Source organism: Hippocampus comes, unplaced genomic scaffold, assembly GCF_001891065.2.
Source record: "Hippocampus comes isolate QL1 unplaced genomic scaffold, H_comes_QL1_v1.1 scaffold237, whole genome shotgun sequence".
Classification (NCBI taxonomy): Eukaryota; Metazoa; Chordata; class Actinopteri; order Syngnathiformes; family Syngnathidae; genus Hippocampus; species Hippocampus comes.
The window spans coordinates 622,512-638,654 of record NW_017806159.1 but is presented as its reverse complement, the minus strand read 5'-3'; the positions used below and the strand labels follow the sequence as shown (position 1 = coordinate 638,654).

Here is a 16,143-nt window from a genome sequence, read left to right as displayed (position 1 = left end):
CTCCTCACAGGAAGGCCAAAGCCTGGAATCGAATATTGACAAATTTAATTGATCAGTCAAAGTACGACTCTATTTAAAAAGTAAGAGCAACGCGGTTGGCAACTCACAGGAAGGCCAAAGCCTGGAATCGAATATTGATAAATTTAATTGATAAGTCAAAATACTATTCTGTTTGAAAATTAAGAGCAACCCGGTTGACAACTATCCGGTCGGTATACAGGATTTAAAACTGATGACGTATCAAGCGTAGCTGACATGTCTTACCTAGCCTAACCCTAACAAAAACCCAAACCTCACTTGACCCTCTTATTTTAATCCAAAAGGTTTCATGAGGTCACAGCTTTCTTGAAACAGCTGACCTGACTTTTGGCACCAAGTTCATTATTACTGGCTGGCTCGCCACTTCGAAGGCTAAACACCCGATCCCTTGTGATGACTAGCATCAAACATCTCTGCCTTGGCCCACAGCCATTTGATCGGTCTGTTACGCCGATTTAAAAGGCACATTCAGTGCCAAGTCAGTGTGTTAAGACTTACTTCATTCCACTGGAAGCCATTTAGCCATACCGCCTACTGCTCAAGCTCTCCTGTGCGCAAACACGTGCGCAGCCTTGAATGCGTGCGCCTCTTGTCGGCACTCTCTCGCTCTTTTGGATTTGGTCATTGCGATGTACTGCTGCGTTGTTTAATCTTGTTTGCCGCAGCTACGGCTGAGACGAGTGAAGGAATCCAGTGGCAGGAGGTGTTTTCCTGATCATACTTTCTGGTCGCAAGACACAGTGTTGGAAATACAAGGCTAAGATTAATCTTTTTTTTTTTTTCAGTGTCCCTATATGAAAGTTTTGAAATACTGTTTCTGTGCCGGGGTCCCGCAAAGCAAAATAATATTGTTTTATACGAATTTCTATAGCGGTCGCTGAACATCCCATCGCTGAAATTGCGTTGTTCTTCCTATTTGTTTTTTTTTTGTTTTTTTTTTTTAATCAGCATTGCCTCTGCAGGTTGAAGCCAAAGTATTACACTCCCATTTCGCGTCACTTGTCATCAGAATCCGCTGAGCAGCGTCAGCATCTGGTGTGACATGCACAGCACTTGTTGGACAGCGACGTTGCTTTCAACACAACAGGGCGGGAGGCTTGCAGATTTCCCTAATAGACAAATGCTGCCCCACCACGGTTACAGCTGTCATATTACCTCCGATGATGGAATATTGGCGGTACGACTTTGTCCTGCGACAGTCAGTTTCAACCACCCGGAAAAGACAGGCAGTTTAGAAAGTGCCTCTTGACTTATCTGAGGGTCATGGTTGCTTCCTCCTCAGTGAGGTCACCACCGTCTGTCGCGGTTTTGACTCTCTCCACGTTTGACGATTGGCGCACACTTCAGGAACAGGAACAATGTTAGACGAAGGACGGGGGAGATGTGCATTATTATCAGAGTAATATTTTTAAAAGCTACTTTCATCCATCTTGGAATCGTCATCCCTGAGAGCGATCATTCCTTTTGAGATGAACATTTTCTGAATCAGCTAATGCCATTGTTAGTTGCCATGGAGACTGACTGAGTTAGGGTGTTGCTATGGAAACTGAGAGGCTGCTCATCACCACGCACAGCAGGCTTCACCGCTCCCTCGAGCAAACCGCACAAATACACAAGACATCTGCACGCAATAAATATGAGCAAATAACCTGGTAAAATTGGTGTTTTGAATTGGATATTTGTGGTGTTGTTTTGTTTTTTTAAGCAATAATAAACGAAACGATGCAATACCCTTTATAGTGAAACCTGCATTGGCTTGAGAGTGGTGGGGTGGTGCAATGATTCATCGGTCAACCTTAATGGATGTCTAGCCTCGTCTACCCCGGGGAATAGGAATGCATTCCCCTCCACCCCCCATTCTAATGTAAATAACATAAAATGAGACAAACAAGTTGGCCGGTGCCATTCATCGGAACTCACTTGCAGAGTTCACACACAGTTAACTCCTTCCATGCTTATTCTATATTGGCAGACATCATGAATTTGTCATAAAATCTTTGTCTCACCACGCCTTGTGTAACTGCTGACACTATGGCAGGCCTGAGAAAGTACTTTTAGTTGACTAAAGTGGTCCCTTGATCCAATTGATTTGTTTATTGATATGTCGTTTTTTTTACTGCAGGGAATGTGACAGACAACTACAAATAGTTTTGATGTACCAGGTAATTCAGATTTGGGATTTGGAGAAACCCCAACAAATTTAAAAAAAAAAAAGAAAAAAGGATCTGTTCCCTGCCAAATTCAACTGAACCGGGACTACATCTGTGAAGGGGAAACACTGATTCAAGGAAAAGGCTTCACCGCAAAACCTTCTCTTGAACCACAATAGGGCTACGACTTCATTAATTGCGGCGACATTGCGATGGACAATTTGAATCAGTAAAACACCATTAATCATTCATGAAACCGACGTTTGGCCGAAACTCAATTGTCCAGAAGCCGTGTAATAGTAATCGGGAGCAGCGGGACCGGATTCAGTAGTCCCTCAGGAAATAGCTCATGTTTTACCGCGGCGTGAAAAAAAATACACACGAAAGGTTGATGGTCCGCTGATGCATGATACGCACGTAACAATTTGGAGCCGATTCTCAAGGGAGCACGAGCGGTTGTTGGTTTGGTGTTCGTTTTTGCTCAATCTGACTCCGCTCTTGAAAAATCACCCAGAAATTTGACCAATAGATTCAGGAATGATTCCCAAATAAAAGCTGTCGTTTTTGTCCCTGGGATTCCAATACACGCAATCAGTCAATACAATTTTCCGTGAGTCCCGTATGGCATCGCCCGGGTGCGCGCGTGTATGTGCCACACAAGCTGGACACTTTGGATTACATTCGAGTGTTTGCTGATGGGTGATTTCGGCTCTGCGACAGACAGTCTGTATTCATGGATCAGTGCGGTGTATTATCATAGTACGAATGCTCTCAGACAGGACATGACAAGGACAACAACGATTCACTTGTCGTTTCCGTTAAGATGAGCTGACATTTCGATTACCATACCTCGTAATGGGATAGCACCCGATCCTAAGAACGTGTGTGTGTGCGTGTGCGTGTGTGTGTGTGTGTGTGTGTGTGTGTGTGTGCGTGTGTGCGCGCCTTTTGGCGTTTCATGTAAATAGGATGTCACATCACGAACTGCGAAGAAACAAGGGGGGCGGGGGAGCAAAACAATAACAAAAAAAGCTATTGATTTCAATTGTGTCGCAATATTTGTCTATATAAAGTGCTATTGATTTTATTTAAAAAAAGAAAAAAATAGATATTTATTTATATTTATTTCAGCAACATTGAGATAATATTTAGGTCGCATACCATTTCATCTCGAATGTCATGACATCATTGCCGTACTGTCAAGTACATGACTCGGCATTGTATTTGATCCTTTGACAGGTAAACACAATTAATATTTGAGGACATATAAGGTACTTTAATTGCGAAAAGTAAGTCACGCCTCACAATGACGTTTTTTTTTTTCTTCAAGCAGACAAAAGTGCAACGCATCAGCATTCACCGGCAGTCAAGTTCAGCTTGTCCTCCAAAGGAGACCAGTCAACTGCAAGTCTTGTACAGAACCTTTCCCAAATCTGATGCCTGTTTATTGAACTGTTAAAAGACCGGATTTTTTTTCCCCTCAGTTTGCATTTCATGCTGTTAAGGGAAAAAAAATGCTCTGAGGTCAGCTTGTTCCAGATGGATTTGTTTGGATGTAGAAAGTGGTCTGAGCTTCGATTTTGTGTGTGTGTGTGTGTGTGTGTGTGTGTGTGTGTGTGTGTGTGTGTGTGTGTGTGTGTGTGTGGGGGGGGGGGGTTCATATTCATCACAGTGGAGGAATTTTTTTGACCACTCTTCCTTGTTAAATTGTCGTCATGATTTTTGGAACATGAACGCATGAACTACCAAGTCATATTACATTTTGCATTTACTTGGATTGTCCTTGTGAGACGTAAAAAGTGGCATGATGATCCAAAACATTTTGAGTTGATGAATACGCTAAAGAAGAAGAAAAAAAAAAATCAGGAAGGGGGCAAATATTTCACGATCTGTGTTGTTCTGTACTGTGTGGAAATATTGCACCAAGATTAGTTTACATTTTTATTTTATTGATGATTATTATTATTTTTTTTAATCAGAATGACGTTACTTCATCCAGCCATCCATCAGTCCATTTTCTGAACTGCTTTATCGTCACGAGGGTCGCGGGGGGTGCTGGAGCCTATCCCAGCCGTCTTCGGGCAATAGCCGGGGGCACCCTGAACCGGTTGCCAGCCAATCGCAGGGCACGCAGAGATGAACAACCATCCGCGTTCACACTCACATGTCGGGACAATTTGGGGTGTTCAATCAGCCTGCCATGCATGTTTTTGGAATGTGGGAGGAAACCAGAGTACCCGGAGAAAACCCACGCAGGCACGGGGAGAACATGCAAAATCCACACGGGGAGGCCGGAACCGGGATTGAAAATGACATCACAGTCCATTGATTGAACCCACGACCTCTGCACTGTGAGGTCGATGCGCTAACCACTCGTCCATCGGGCCGCCCTACGTTACTTCATATTGGCAGAAATGAGCAGAGAATTACCTCAAAAATAAAAATCCGCACCGGCACTTTAACTGTCGTAACGATTTAATTTGATTTCGAAAAATTCAATTATTTATTTTGGAATTGTTATTTTATAATACCATAAAACAGTTATATTGTTTTACTTCAAATTATCACTCGATCAGATCACTGATCTTAATACGGCACTCAAGCGATTTGTTATTTCGCTATATTGTGAGTGACATCACTTGGGATGCAGCTCAGTCACACAATCTAACATGAAAATGTCTACTTCCTAATATTTGTCAGGACACGTGCCGTTATTACCGTCTCTGCCGTGCTATCAATAATGTGTTCCGGCAGAACCGTACCTCACCAGACCGCATGGCCGCTTCTGTTCTGCGCTTAACAAGCATTTTCAAGTTTGCCCGTGTGTGCGCGCGCGCTTGTGACAAAGACAGCGGCAGGAAAGTGCGTCTGCATTTGACTCGTCACACTAACCAGCACGGACGGCACACGGCCAATCACAAAGCCACCATTTTTGCAGCCTCAACGCGCTCTCTTTAGCGCGACCATTGACTGATTACGACTTTCTCCCCTCAGCTTCCACCTCATCCTCTCTCCATCTGTCCCGCAGATTTGCAGGTGCTCGGTTGGTGTGAGTTTGTGCGCGTGTATGCGTGCGCGTGTATTAAGAGACGCCACCTGCCACCGCGCTCCCAAAGGACTAAGAGGCAAATCTGTCTCTCTGCCTTTCTACCCCCACGACTGCTCTTACCCTTTATCCACTGTCACTTTTCCAGGACTCGGATGCAAGCTTTCCCCTGAGTCACGGACCGTATCACAGTTAGCCAGGTGAGTCTCTCCCTCCGTTTCTTTTTTCGTCATCCCAGGCTTACACTCATTGTTCCCCTCTGTATCAGTATGCGCTGCTGTAAAGTTGCTGCGTCACCCCGTTGCTAAAAAGGCACCGTTAGCGTCACTATACCATCAGTCGCCACAGAAGTACTTACCTTTCTTTTTATATGGCGGACCACAGCGCTGTTGTGTTATCGTGGACATTTACGACCCCCGTGGCCATGTCTTGTGGTGTCATATTTCACATTGGGTGTGAATGTTTGGTTGTCTGTATTGTATGTGTCCTGTGACCGACTGGCAACCAGTCAAGGGTTGCATTTCGGACGCCGTAAGATGCAATATCGGTCTCCGGTTTGATTAATCACATCACGCGTGCTCATAGAGTTTGAATACCATTATGTCATTATCATTAGAAGTACTTTTCAGGAATCCTTCTTACAAAGTAGACGCGTTCCCTGGCTACTTTTTGAAGAACACATTTTTTAAGGCCTGTTTGATGGACACTAGTGAATCAGGCGTTAATGTTGTAGCAATATGCCGAATGAGCGGCTTCGCAGCTTGATTCAGCCGTTTTCTTCAAGTTTCAGACCAACTTTTTCCATCAAACCCCAGAAAAACAAACTTTAAATAGTCTGCCTGGCGACAAAGTGTGAGTGATGAAGCATCCGTTACAGTGGTTTGGTGTTGCGTCTGCACATCATTTCTAAAACTGCTTCACACAGCTCTTCATTTCAATGAACAATCAAAGGCGCAATCTGATGGCGTGCGGGCAGACGCGAAGGGCACTGGAAGTTTTGAGTATCGGATATTTTTTTTTTTTTTAATGAGCAAAACTAGTTGCTTACACACATGAAATGAAACTGTACCTCGTGGCTCACACCATGCAAAATTTCTGGCGGAGAGCAGGTTAATGAGAAGGGAGATTAGGCTAATAGCGTAAAAATATCTCCTTGTCCGAAAGAAAAATTGACTGTTTTTTTTTTTTTTCAGTTTTTGAAAGGTTTTATTCACAGATTGTTTGCCTTAATGTAAATTCCATTCATATATAGTGTTTTCCAATATTGTGATATATATATTTACTTCATGAATCAATGAGGTACCAGTGCTGTTAGTTCCTCCCTACATGTGTCCAAGTCAACCACATTTTTGTTTTACTATTGAGTTAACTCATTAAGATTAACTTTCCCCCAAAAGGTTTTGTTTTGTACAAGTGCGGTTTTATAAAACATATTGCTTCATGAATCAATCATGTACATGTCCTGTTCATTCCCCCCTCGAAGCATAAACAAAACACTCACACACTCACGCACAGAAACACAAACACACACAGACACACACACACACGGACACACACAAGCACCACGTACAAGAAAATGCGGTGTACACTCTGCTGATCGCATTAAAACTGACAGGTGGCTGCTGGATGCGTAGTCCCAGGAGATCAACAAAGTGCTTTGATTGTGTGCATAGTAGTGTGAGTGTGTGGGTGTGTGTGTTGGCAAACAAGAAAATGATGACAGCGAAGATGCTCGATAATTAAAAAAAAAAGTACTTTGTTGCAGAATTTTGAGACACTTGGAAGTCATGAAGCTCATGCCTTGTATACTGGGAATATTTTGACCCCCTTTGGCTATATTACCGTATTTTACACACTATAAGGCGCTTCGGAGTATAAGGAGCACCTTCTATGAATGGCCTATTTTAAAACTGTTTTCATATACAGGGTGCAGCGTATTATAAGGCGCATAGAATAGAAGCTACAATAGCGGCTGTGGTTGCGTTATGCATCCGCTAGATGGATCTACGTTAAAGGCAATATAATACAACACAGCTTTATTTATATAGAGCAGTCACAACTGCTGCAGCTGTCACCAAAGCGCTTTACAGAACATTTAAAATACTACGTCCAAGAAATCAGAATATTGATCCAAATATAAGGCGCATCGGATTGTAAAATCGCCTTTTGAGAAAATTGAATGCTTTTAGGTGTGCCTTATGGTCCGGAAAATACGGTATTCTAAGGCTCAAAATTAACGACTTTGCATTCCAAATTGTAATTCATTCATCGTAGCATCCATTTTGTCGGACTCTTTCTTTGATCGAACCAGTTTTTCTGCTAATGTTCAGCATGGCCAGACCAGGGCAATGATGAAATGCAAGATTAAAATTACCGCACAAAAATTCAAGCTATGTTTGAAAGATTTGTTGATTTGCACATTGTCTGACTGTTTGCATTGCATGTTTTTACCTTACAGCATATTAAATGATTCAAGCGTTGCATTCAGACATTTAGCACAGGGCAGTCTGACAGAAAACAAGGCAGGTCAATACAGGCCAGTGCTGTGTATTTGTTGTCGAGAGCCGTTTGAAACTTCCAAACATGACAAAATTAAAATTACATAACATTTACTTTAAGGTCAAGGTACTGCTTTGTCAGTAAATGCACATTTGTATGTAGGCGGCTGAAGTATCCCGCAGTGTCCTTGGAAAGTGTCTGAATTGAAATTAATTACATTTAAAGCACTTCAAATAGATTTCTGGATGAATGCGGCGAAATTACTTGGCAGTGTTACTGTGAGATTACCGCTTCTCATCGGCGTGGCTGCAGCGTCCTTTTCTTGCCTCTCTCCGACAGAACTCCTCCGTTCTCTTTTGTTAAGGACAAAAGTCATACATTGTCTTTCGGTAATAGGAAACAGTTGTGGTGCTGCTGAGTCATAGCTTGGTTGGATTTGCAATTTTCATGCTGCACACTAATTCAACTTTATCTGATTGTATTATGATTATTTTTTTTTTAATGTGAAATTTCACCAATTGCGGCTGTGTCGGAAAGTTTCGTCAAGGATCATGGTGTACCCACCGTATTTTCCGCACTATAAGGCGCACCTAAAAGCATTCAATTTTCTCAAAAGACGACAGTGGGCCTTATAATCTGATGCGCCTTATATATGGATTAATATTCGGATTTCTTGGAGGTAGAATTTTAAATGTTCTGTAAAGTGCTTGGTTCCAGCTGCAGCGGTTGTGAAAGCTCGCTATAAATAAAGCTGTATTGTATTGTATTTTCTTTAGCGTAGCTCCATTTAGTGGATGCATAACACAACCGCAGCCACTATTGAAGCTTCTATTCTATGCGCCTTATAATGCGATGCACCTTATATATGAAAACAGTTTTCAAATAGGCCATTCATTGAAGGTGCGCATTATATTCCGAAGCGTCTTATAGTGCGGAAAATACGATCAATTGAATTTCCATTTTCTCAGCAGTCACCAAGGCTCTTCCGTAGGCCTCCTCCACAAGCAGCTGGAGTCGTTATTCCATATTGCAAGAGAAACTTAACAATTTCCAAATTCTGCTCTTTATAGCCGACACCTCCGTCGCATAGTTAAATGGCACACTTGCCAGTAAAGGGAGCTGCTTGGTACTAGAATGAGAACCTGTCAAAAAACAAAACAAAACAAAACAAAACAGAGAATTCTCTTTGCTTATTTTGGGCATGTACATTACCCCAAGGAACAAAACCTGCTTGATGCTACTTAAAAAAAAAAAAGAAAATAGCTGTTTGAAAATCTTAAAGACAGCACAGACAGACTGATGGAAGACGGTATGAGAACTCGAGCCTCAAGCACTTCACACCTTCTGTAGAGGCGCTGTTAAGTGGATTGCGCGGCCCCGTCAGAGAGAGCGTTTCAAGCGAGTGAAGTCTTAATACTGAATTAACCTGGTGTTTTCCTGACTTTCGGTGTGTATTTATGGTACAGGCGTGACAGTGGCATCAGTCCTCTTAGGAGGACGGGCTGACTTCAACGTTGCAAATGCAGCATCTGCACTTTATAATATATCCGTGCAGTAATGTGTTTGGCGTCAATGGGCAGTATAGAATTTCGGGTTTATTAATGGGGGTTATCTGAAAGATAACCTCCAGGCTGCAAGACTTGTCGAGTAGCCACGAAACAAAAATGTACTCAAATAGCAAACAATTGATTACATTTTTTTCGTTCTGTTCCGTTTCATCGAGTTGTGGTATCAGCAGTGACGAGACTACAATTCAAAATGGTTGAGCAAAAACATCAGCTTGGAGCATTAGAAAATGAAGATAGTTTTTTTTGTTTGTTTTTTTTTTTTTTTTAAATTCCAAAACGTTCCTGCTTACATTTGACATGAGATTACAGAATATAAATTATTTCGCTCATCACAAAAGTTCTCCAGGTGAATAGCAGAATTAATTTTATTCATTTTGAAGTGTAGGGACAATTAAAAAATATATATAATTTTTTTTTTCCTTTTTTCTTTTCTGCAATCTCTAGGTTCGTCGAGAGAATCACAATTCCGGCGACAGTCTTCAAAAGAACGAGGGAATCCTTTTTTTAGACGTGGCTTTGATTGATTGGCAAGTCCCACACAGGTGACCCAGGTAAATAAACTTCTCTTTTTTTGTAATTTATTATAATGCTGCTGCTCCCCTGATAAGAGTCCAATTTGATACATTTATTCATCACTAATCAAAAAGTAAAGCAACCCCCCCCCCCAAACAACAAAAAAAATCACATTCAGTTCCGTAATTGCACCACTGGCTGACCAGCTTCGACTAGTTTCCTGTAATAATTACAGAAATCTCTCTATCCTATATTTCAACACTTCACAGACGTGCTGTGTACCTGTCAAATAGGTTAAAAAAAAAAGAGAGCGAAAGGGAGAGAGAGTGGATGTCTGTTACCTCCATAAAAGCTGTGGCCGTGTGGGTGGACGTACATGTGAGTGCAGGCTGCTAGAAGCTGAGTGGGAAGTGGGTTATTGAGTGGGAAGAGAAGAGCTGCTTTAGTGAGACGATCAACACCAAGGTCCGCTGAAAGCCAGTCACGCTTTTGTGGGCTCTCATTGTTTCCTGCACAAATTTTCCAGGTAGCGAGATTAGTGAAGGGGGTTGGATAAGAGCCTTTTTAGTTGTTTTTTTTTTTTCTGGCATCTATTTAATTTGTGTTAAGGCCCAGTGACTGGGCGTGCTCATTTATTTTATTGTAAATTACTAAACTACTCAGCTACTAGTAAGTCTAGAAACAGAGTCACAGATACGCAATCGGTCCCAAGAAACCGGGCGAGTTCTTGGGAGTTTTTTCCATAGAATCAGGGAAAGAATCCGTTCTATCTGGTGAATCCTGAAAATTCAGGAGTAATTGACTTTGGATGCCGCTAGATGGTAGCAAAGCACTACTTTTGTTGAAATAAAGCAGCTCAAATCACTTCATCGTAGATCCTGCCCCCCCCCCCCAAGATGTAATAAGATGGTCGCAAAGCACTACTATTGTCTAAATAGAGCTCCTCAACTGATCTCACTGTAGTTCCTTGACTCCAAGGTGCTGCGAGATCACAACCAAGCACTACTTTTGGCTAAACGGAGGTCCATAACTCACTTTAACCAGTGTGACTGTCAAAACTGCACACAAAAGGATGCAAAGCAGAAATATTACATGATTCCCAACCGGAGAATTCTTACTGCGAGACTGATGTGCTGACTCCATGTACCGCTGCGTTGCCCTGCTAAGATTGATAGCACTCTAATGCGTACACTGTTACACTGTCAATATAAAGCAGATTTCTAGCTCAGAAACCAAGGTGAAGCCTTTCTAGGCCAGGACACCCGCCAGGGCGCTTAGGCTCCCTTTAGCTGCCTTGACATCGTTGCCTTTGCTGCAGTCAAAAATTCACGGTCGCTGATTTTGTCGGGCTTCATGTAAACTTTGTCGTATTTGAGCAGATAATGCGAGGTCGAAATATTATTATTATGATTTGAAAATGAGCCATGTGCCTCCTGAGCTGCTTTGCAGCTCTCCAGCTCCTGCAGTGAGGCGGCCCTGCGAGGAGAGCCCCGCAATGCAGCATCTGTGTGACGTACACGCACACGCACACACTCGCACACCGAGATGCTGGCATGTGAATGTGTTCAGAACGTAGGAGGCGAGATGGGAAAAAAAGGCCAAGAAAGCGGAGAGGAGGGGAAAGATGAAAGCTGATGGAAGCTGGGGGAGGAGTGTGTAGGTGGATGGACAATACCAGGAGGAAGGTAAAGAGGTAGGAAGAAATAACAGGTGGGAGGAAGACTCACAGGTGGGGGAAAAAAACCCAACAGAAATTAAACTTATGACACATATCAGAGAAATTGGCCTTGTTGGATTGATAATACATTCATGTTCATGTAAAAACGTACCCTGTAGCAATTTGGAGCAAGCGTGTATGCGCACACGTGCAAAGCGATAGTGTCAACATGGTCTTCACTCGATCGACTAGGCCGTTCATTCCTTATGGATCGTGTCTTCCCGGAGAATGTGATCGAATGACTCCCTTCCAGCCCGTGTCAATTATTGTTAAGGTGCCCTTCAGCAAGGCGGTCAACCTTCCGCGCTGAACGTCTCCAGTTGGAGCCTGAACGTTAGCGGCATCTGTGATGCCAGCCAGCAATTTGAAGTCATTTACCGTAATGCTGCTTCACCTTGGGAAAAAAAAAGCCATCCGCTTAATCAGTAACTCTATTTAACATTCACTAAATTTGACAATGTGAAAAATGATGCGTGGCGAGATAGATATCGACGTAATGGCATTTTAATTTGAGTATATTCACGGTATCGTTAGCATTTGGAAAATGAGACGGTGATCTTGTACAGATTTTGTGAATGTCGTCATGGTTTGGGGGATTTGGTGGATTTCAAAATTTAATGGGAAGGCCGTTAGCAAAACATCTAAACACACCCAAAATATGAAAAATCTAGATCTAAGAATGTTTTTTTGTACGTTTAACTTTTGTAAATAGCTAATTTGACAACACTAACTATTAAGCACAATAGCTAGTTATAATAAACCTGAATTGCGAGCTCAGTCTAAAAATACCATAAACGGTTATTTGTGACTGCAAAAATGCATCGTCAGTCTGCCATCCTAGAGCAGGTGAAAAGAGCAGATCAGTCAGCCTTCTGTGCATGTGTAACACTTCTGACGCGATGCACACTGCAACATGTTGAACATTTTGTCGCAGGAGATGGTTGACTTAAAAAAATTGGTGGAGCTGCAATTGCTCAAAAAAAAAAAATCATTTTCCTTACTAACCAGCTGTAAAGTACTGTTTTGTAGCTTGGTTTAACATCATTACAGACAGATGGGAATGTTGTCAAGTTAAAATGGAGATTGTTGTGCCTGAAACACCTTTCATCCTCTCTGCCAGACATTCAGACGAATTGCTCAATATCACGTTGACAAGATTCCAGCTCCTTTTTTCATATATCGATTCCTTGGCATTTTGCAACGAGTTCTCTCGCTCTATTTTGTCACTGCTTACTCAACTCTGTTCACCCCCCCCCCCCAGAGACAGACTTGAGAGAATCCCTGTGGCGAAGTGCCACATGCCTTTTGCCAATCGCAGCAGAGTCAGTGTTCACTTTAAATGAGTGCCCCCCCAATGGGTTTGTGAGAAAGCCTCCAGTTTCCCTTCAGAACCACGTTTGCCTATGCCATACTATACACCAAAATACTCCAGCAAATGTGAACCTTTGATTTCAAATGACCTGCCAACGTGCACCTTTTGGCTGAGCGTCTAATAAGAAACTGCCGCATCTGGCGATTGCCGTTTCATGCAACCGCCCGTTTTCAAAATGTCCACAGGTGGTTGTCTTTGTAGCCGGTCCACAGGACGGTCAAGTTCGATGTGGAGGTCAGCCACCAAACACAAAGTGACCTTCATCATCAGACGGGCAGGAGCAAGACAGGATGACAACCTAATTTTAATACTTTACGACTTTTAATAAATAGGAGTGCTGTTCGGATGAGGCCCCCGAGCGGGGTCACGGTGGCGGAAGACGAGCCGTGACAGTGAAGGAATCTTCAAATGAGACAGACCGTTCCGAATGGAAAAGTCTGTGCAGCGTGCGGAGTACAAAGTCTCTATTGGGGCTGTCATTCTTATATCCGTCGAGCTGAGTCATGCAAATCCGGATGATTATTCATTTTGGCTTAGAGCTTAAACACTCTACATTAAATATTCAACACAGCCGTTCTCTGGCAGGTAGACAGATCCATCGGTATTGTATTTGTCTGATTGCTTGCTGTTGAATGAGTTGGAGCTTTTTGTTACGTTCGCCTCCATTTACTTGTCGATTTCCCATGTCCGTGGGTACTTTCACACTAGCGTCGATTAATCTGTTTTAATCACATCATTTATTTCAGTTCATTTGGTCAGAAGCGAACACCACAATTGAAGTCTGCTGAGGAGCAAATCATCACTTGATAATAAACGGCCAAGTGGCTTTCATTTTCCAACATTTTATCGTGAAACTGCGCACAACGGTACACTATTGTCTTCTATAGAAACACGAGTGAGAATTTAGATACATTTCTCCCCATGAAGTTTAGTCTGCAGTACGAATTGATAGCAGAAGCACAGTCACGATTTTGCCAGCAAAAACAACACACTTGGGTAAGCCTGGTTGATTAAAAAGTGATTAATAGGAATGGCAACGGTGTCAGGCTCTCAGCATCAAAGTGTGCAGAGTCATTCAGCTCTATTAACTAGAGCGCGGCTGGCGCCGTACAATACAGATGTCCTTAATTGGCAAATGAACTTTATTTTAGGACAACATTGTATTGTTGTCGGCGAAAGCAAAAGTTTGTGATGTCAAGTAACGACATCCAAACACAGTCTGGAAAACGAGTCAAGTCACTTGCTATGCAGCGATAAGCCGTCGAGAACAACTTAAAAAAAAACATATCCAGGCATTGATGTTCATATATTATTTGGCAACAAATGTTTCTTTTGAAGTTGATCTTCTTACCGCTTTGGCAGCATGTTACCGTCAAGTACCGCATGAACAATTTTCGCTACGGTTAACTTGACTCCACCTTCCTGATAGTGTACATGTAAAGAAGTGGGCAAGTGGAGCATTTCTCTAAACTGATGTACTTGATTTACTCTCTGACCCATTTTAGCCCAAGTATGGTTACATTGAGAGGAAGGCTGTAAGCTCTTGTCTACCTTTACTGTCCTTTAGCTGACATTGCTAACTTAGCACTTAATAACATGCTGACTTGTGACCATGCCTGCGTCTCCTCCCTCTCCACAGAAGGCGAGACATCCCTCAACCCCCCCTTCCCCTGTCCTGAGCTTGTACCAGCATGGCAGATGACCGACAGCCAGAAGACGGTTCCGCTCAGTGGGACCCTTCGAGGGGCCAGGAGCCCATTGGTACCCACGGGGCCAATGGTTTCTCGTCTTCCTCGTACAGGACATGCCAGACTGGTGGGGCTCACACGACCGCCGCCCCCTTCTCTGCAAGGGAGAACGGATTCAATGGGGAGTTAACCGGTGCTCACGCTGTAACTGCAGGTATGCAATCATCTCTGTTTTATACCTCATCGCACGACTTGTTGAAAAACGTCAAAGCAGTCGTTGCGTTTCCGTGTGTAATCTTTCTCGATGTCTTTAGTCAGCGAGCTGGATGCGTTGGCTTTCTTGCAGGCTTCCATGTTTGTTTGTGTGTAATGCGTGCGCGGTCTTTGGAGTTCGCGTGGGTTGGCAGCCTGAGTCCAACCCAAATCACATGCTGTTATTAAACGTGCTATAATTACACCGTTAAATCGGTTTCTCTACCCCTCAGCCCTCCAGCTCACCCTCACTGACACCCCGGAGACAGGAATGGTGATGCATCGGTGGTGTTACCATGACAACGGATACCCCACCAATTTGTTTTTACCGGGGCTTTTGTTCTTTTTTTTTTTTTTTTTTTTTTTTTTTTTTTTTTTTTTGCCGTCAGCTCACACCGGAGCTGTTAGCCGTATGATTTCAACTTAAAGATGAGATAAGAAGCAATTCCAGTGTCATGTCTGTGCTGGAATCAAATCATGATGGATATATTTTGGGCTGTGGTTTCAGTAACTCTTCCTCTTCGCTTTCTTTTTAGTGGAATATGTACCAGTATTTAAGCATGATATTTTATATCGCAGTCATGCTGTTATTACACAGAAATGATAGAAGGGAAAGAAACGAACAGATATGTGGTTTATTTTTTTTAAAATGTGTCTTGGCGCTCGCATTGGAGACTGCTTATCAAACGACACTTCTTCCTCTGAATCAGCGAAGGTGTCTGTTAAATTACACACCACAATGGACTCCAACTACATGACTCTTTGGGGAAAACACTCCCTCACACATTTCATTTTGTTTCCGTTGCTTCAAGTCAGACACAGCTGAACGACATAACATTGTCTTATTTTTATGACCACTCGGTCGTGAAAATTCCACGCAATCAACAAGATTCCCACAAACCAATCAATAGACGAATCCATTTTTATTGCCATCCCTTGCACAGCGTACGAGGTGACTCCAACATGCTGTGGATAACTGCTGAGAATCGCTGACACTCGATAATCCTCCGGAGCTTCTGAAAATCAGCTCCTCAGATACAAGAAGAACCTCTGAAGCACTAAATTGCCTCCTTGACATTATTGTTAAGCCTGGAGCTCACTATGCTGTCTTTTTTTTTTTTTTTGGCTCACAGAGTTCAAGCGCAACATGCTACAAACTACTTTAGTGCAAAACGAAATATGAATCTTAATATATATATATATATATTATTATAATATGCTGACCTGGTTTTGCATCCAGTGGCATTTTCTGTGCCTTCCCATTGTGTGTTTGTGAGAGCCTGTGTGCATGTGCGGCAC

General features: G+C 42.7%; 1 protein-coding gene across 1 annotated transcript in view; it reads left to right on the top strand.

Annotated features, from left to right (window-relative positions):
* The window catches only part of map2 (microtubule-associated protein 2), a 50,198-nt gene that overhangs the window by 6,497 nt on the left and 27,558 nt on the right, over positions 1 to 16,143 (top strand). The window contains exons 2-4 of the mRNA XM_019895353.1: positions 5,384 to 5,435; positions 9,747 to 9,853; positions 14,544 to 14,806. Of these exons, the coding sequence (XP_019750912.1) occupies positions 14,596 to 14,806 (211 nt within the window). The 5' untranslated portion in view covers positions 5,384 to 5,435; positions 9,747 to 9,853; positions 14,544 to 14,595. The remainder of the gene's footprint in view (positions 1 to 5,383; positions 5,436 to 9,746; positions 9,854 to 14,543; positions 14,807 to 16,143) is intronic.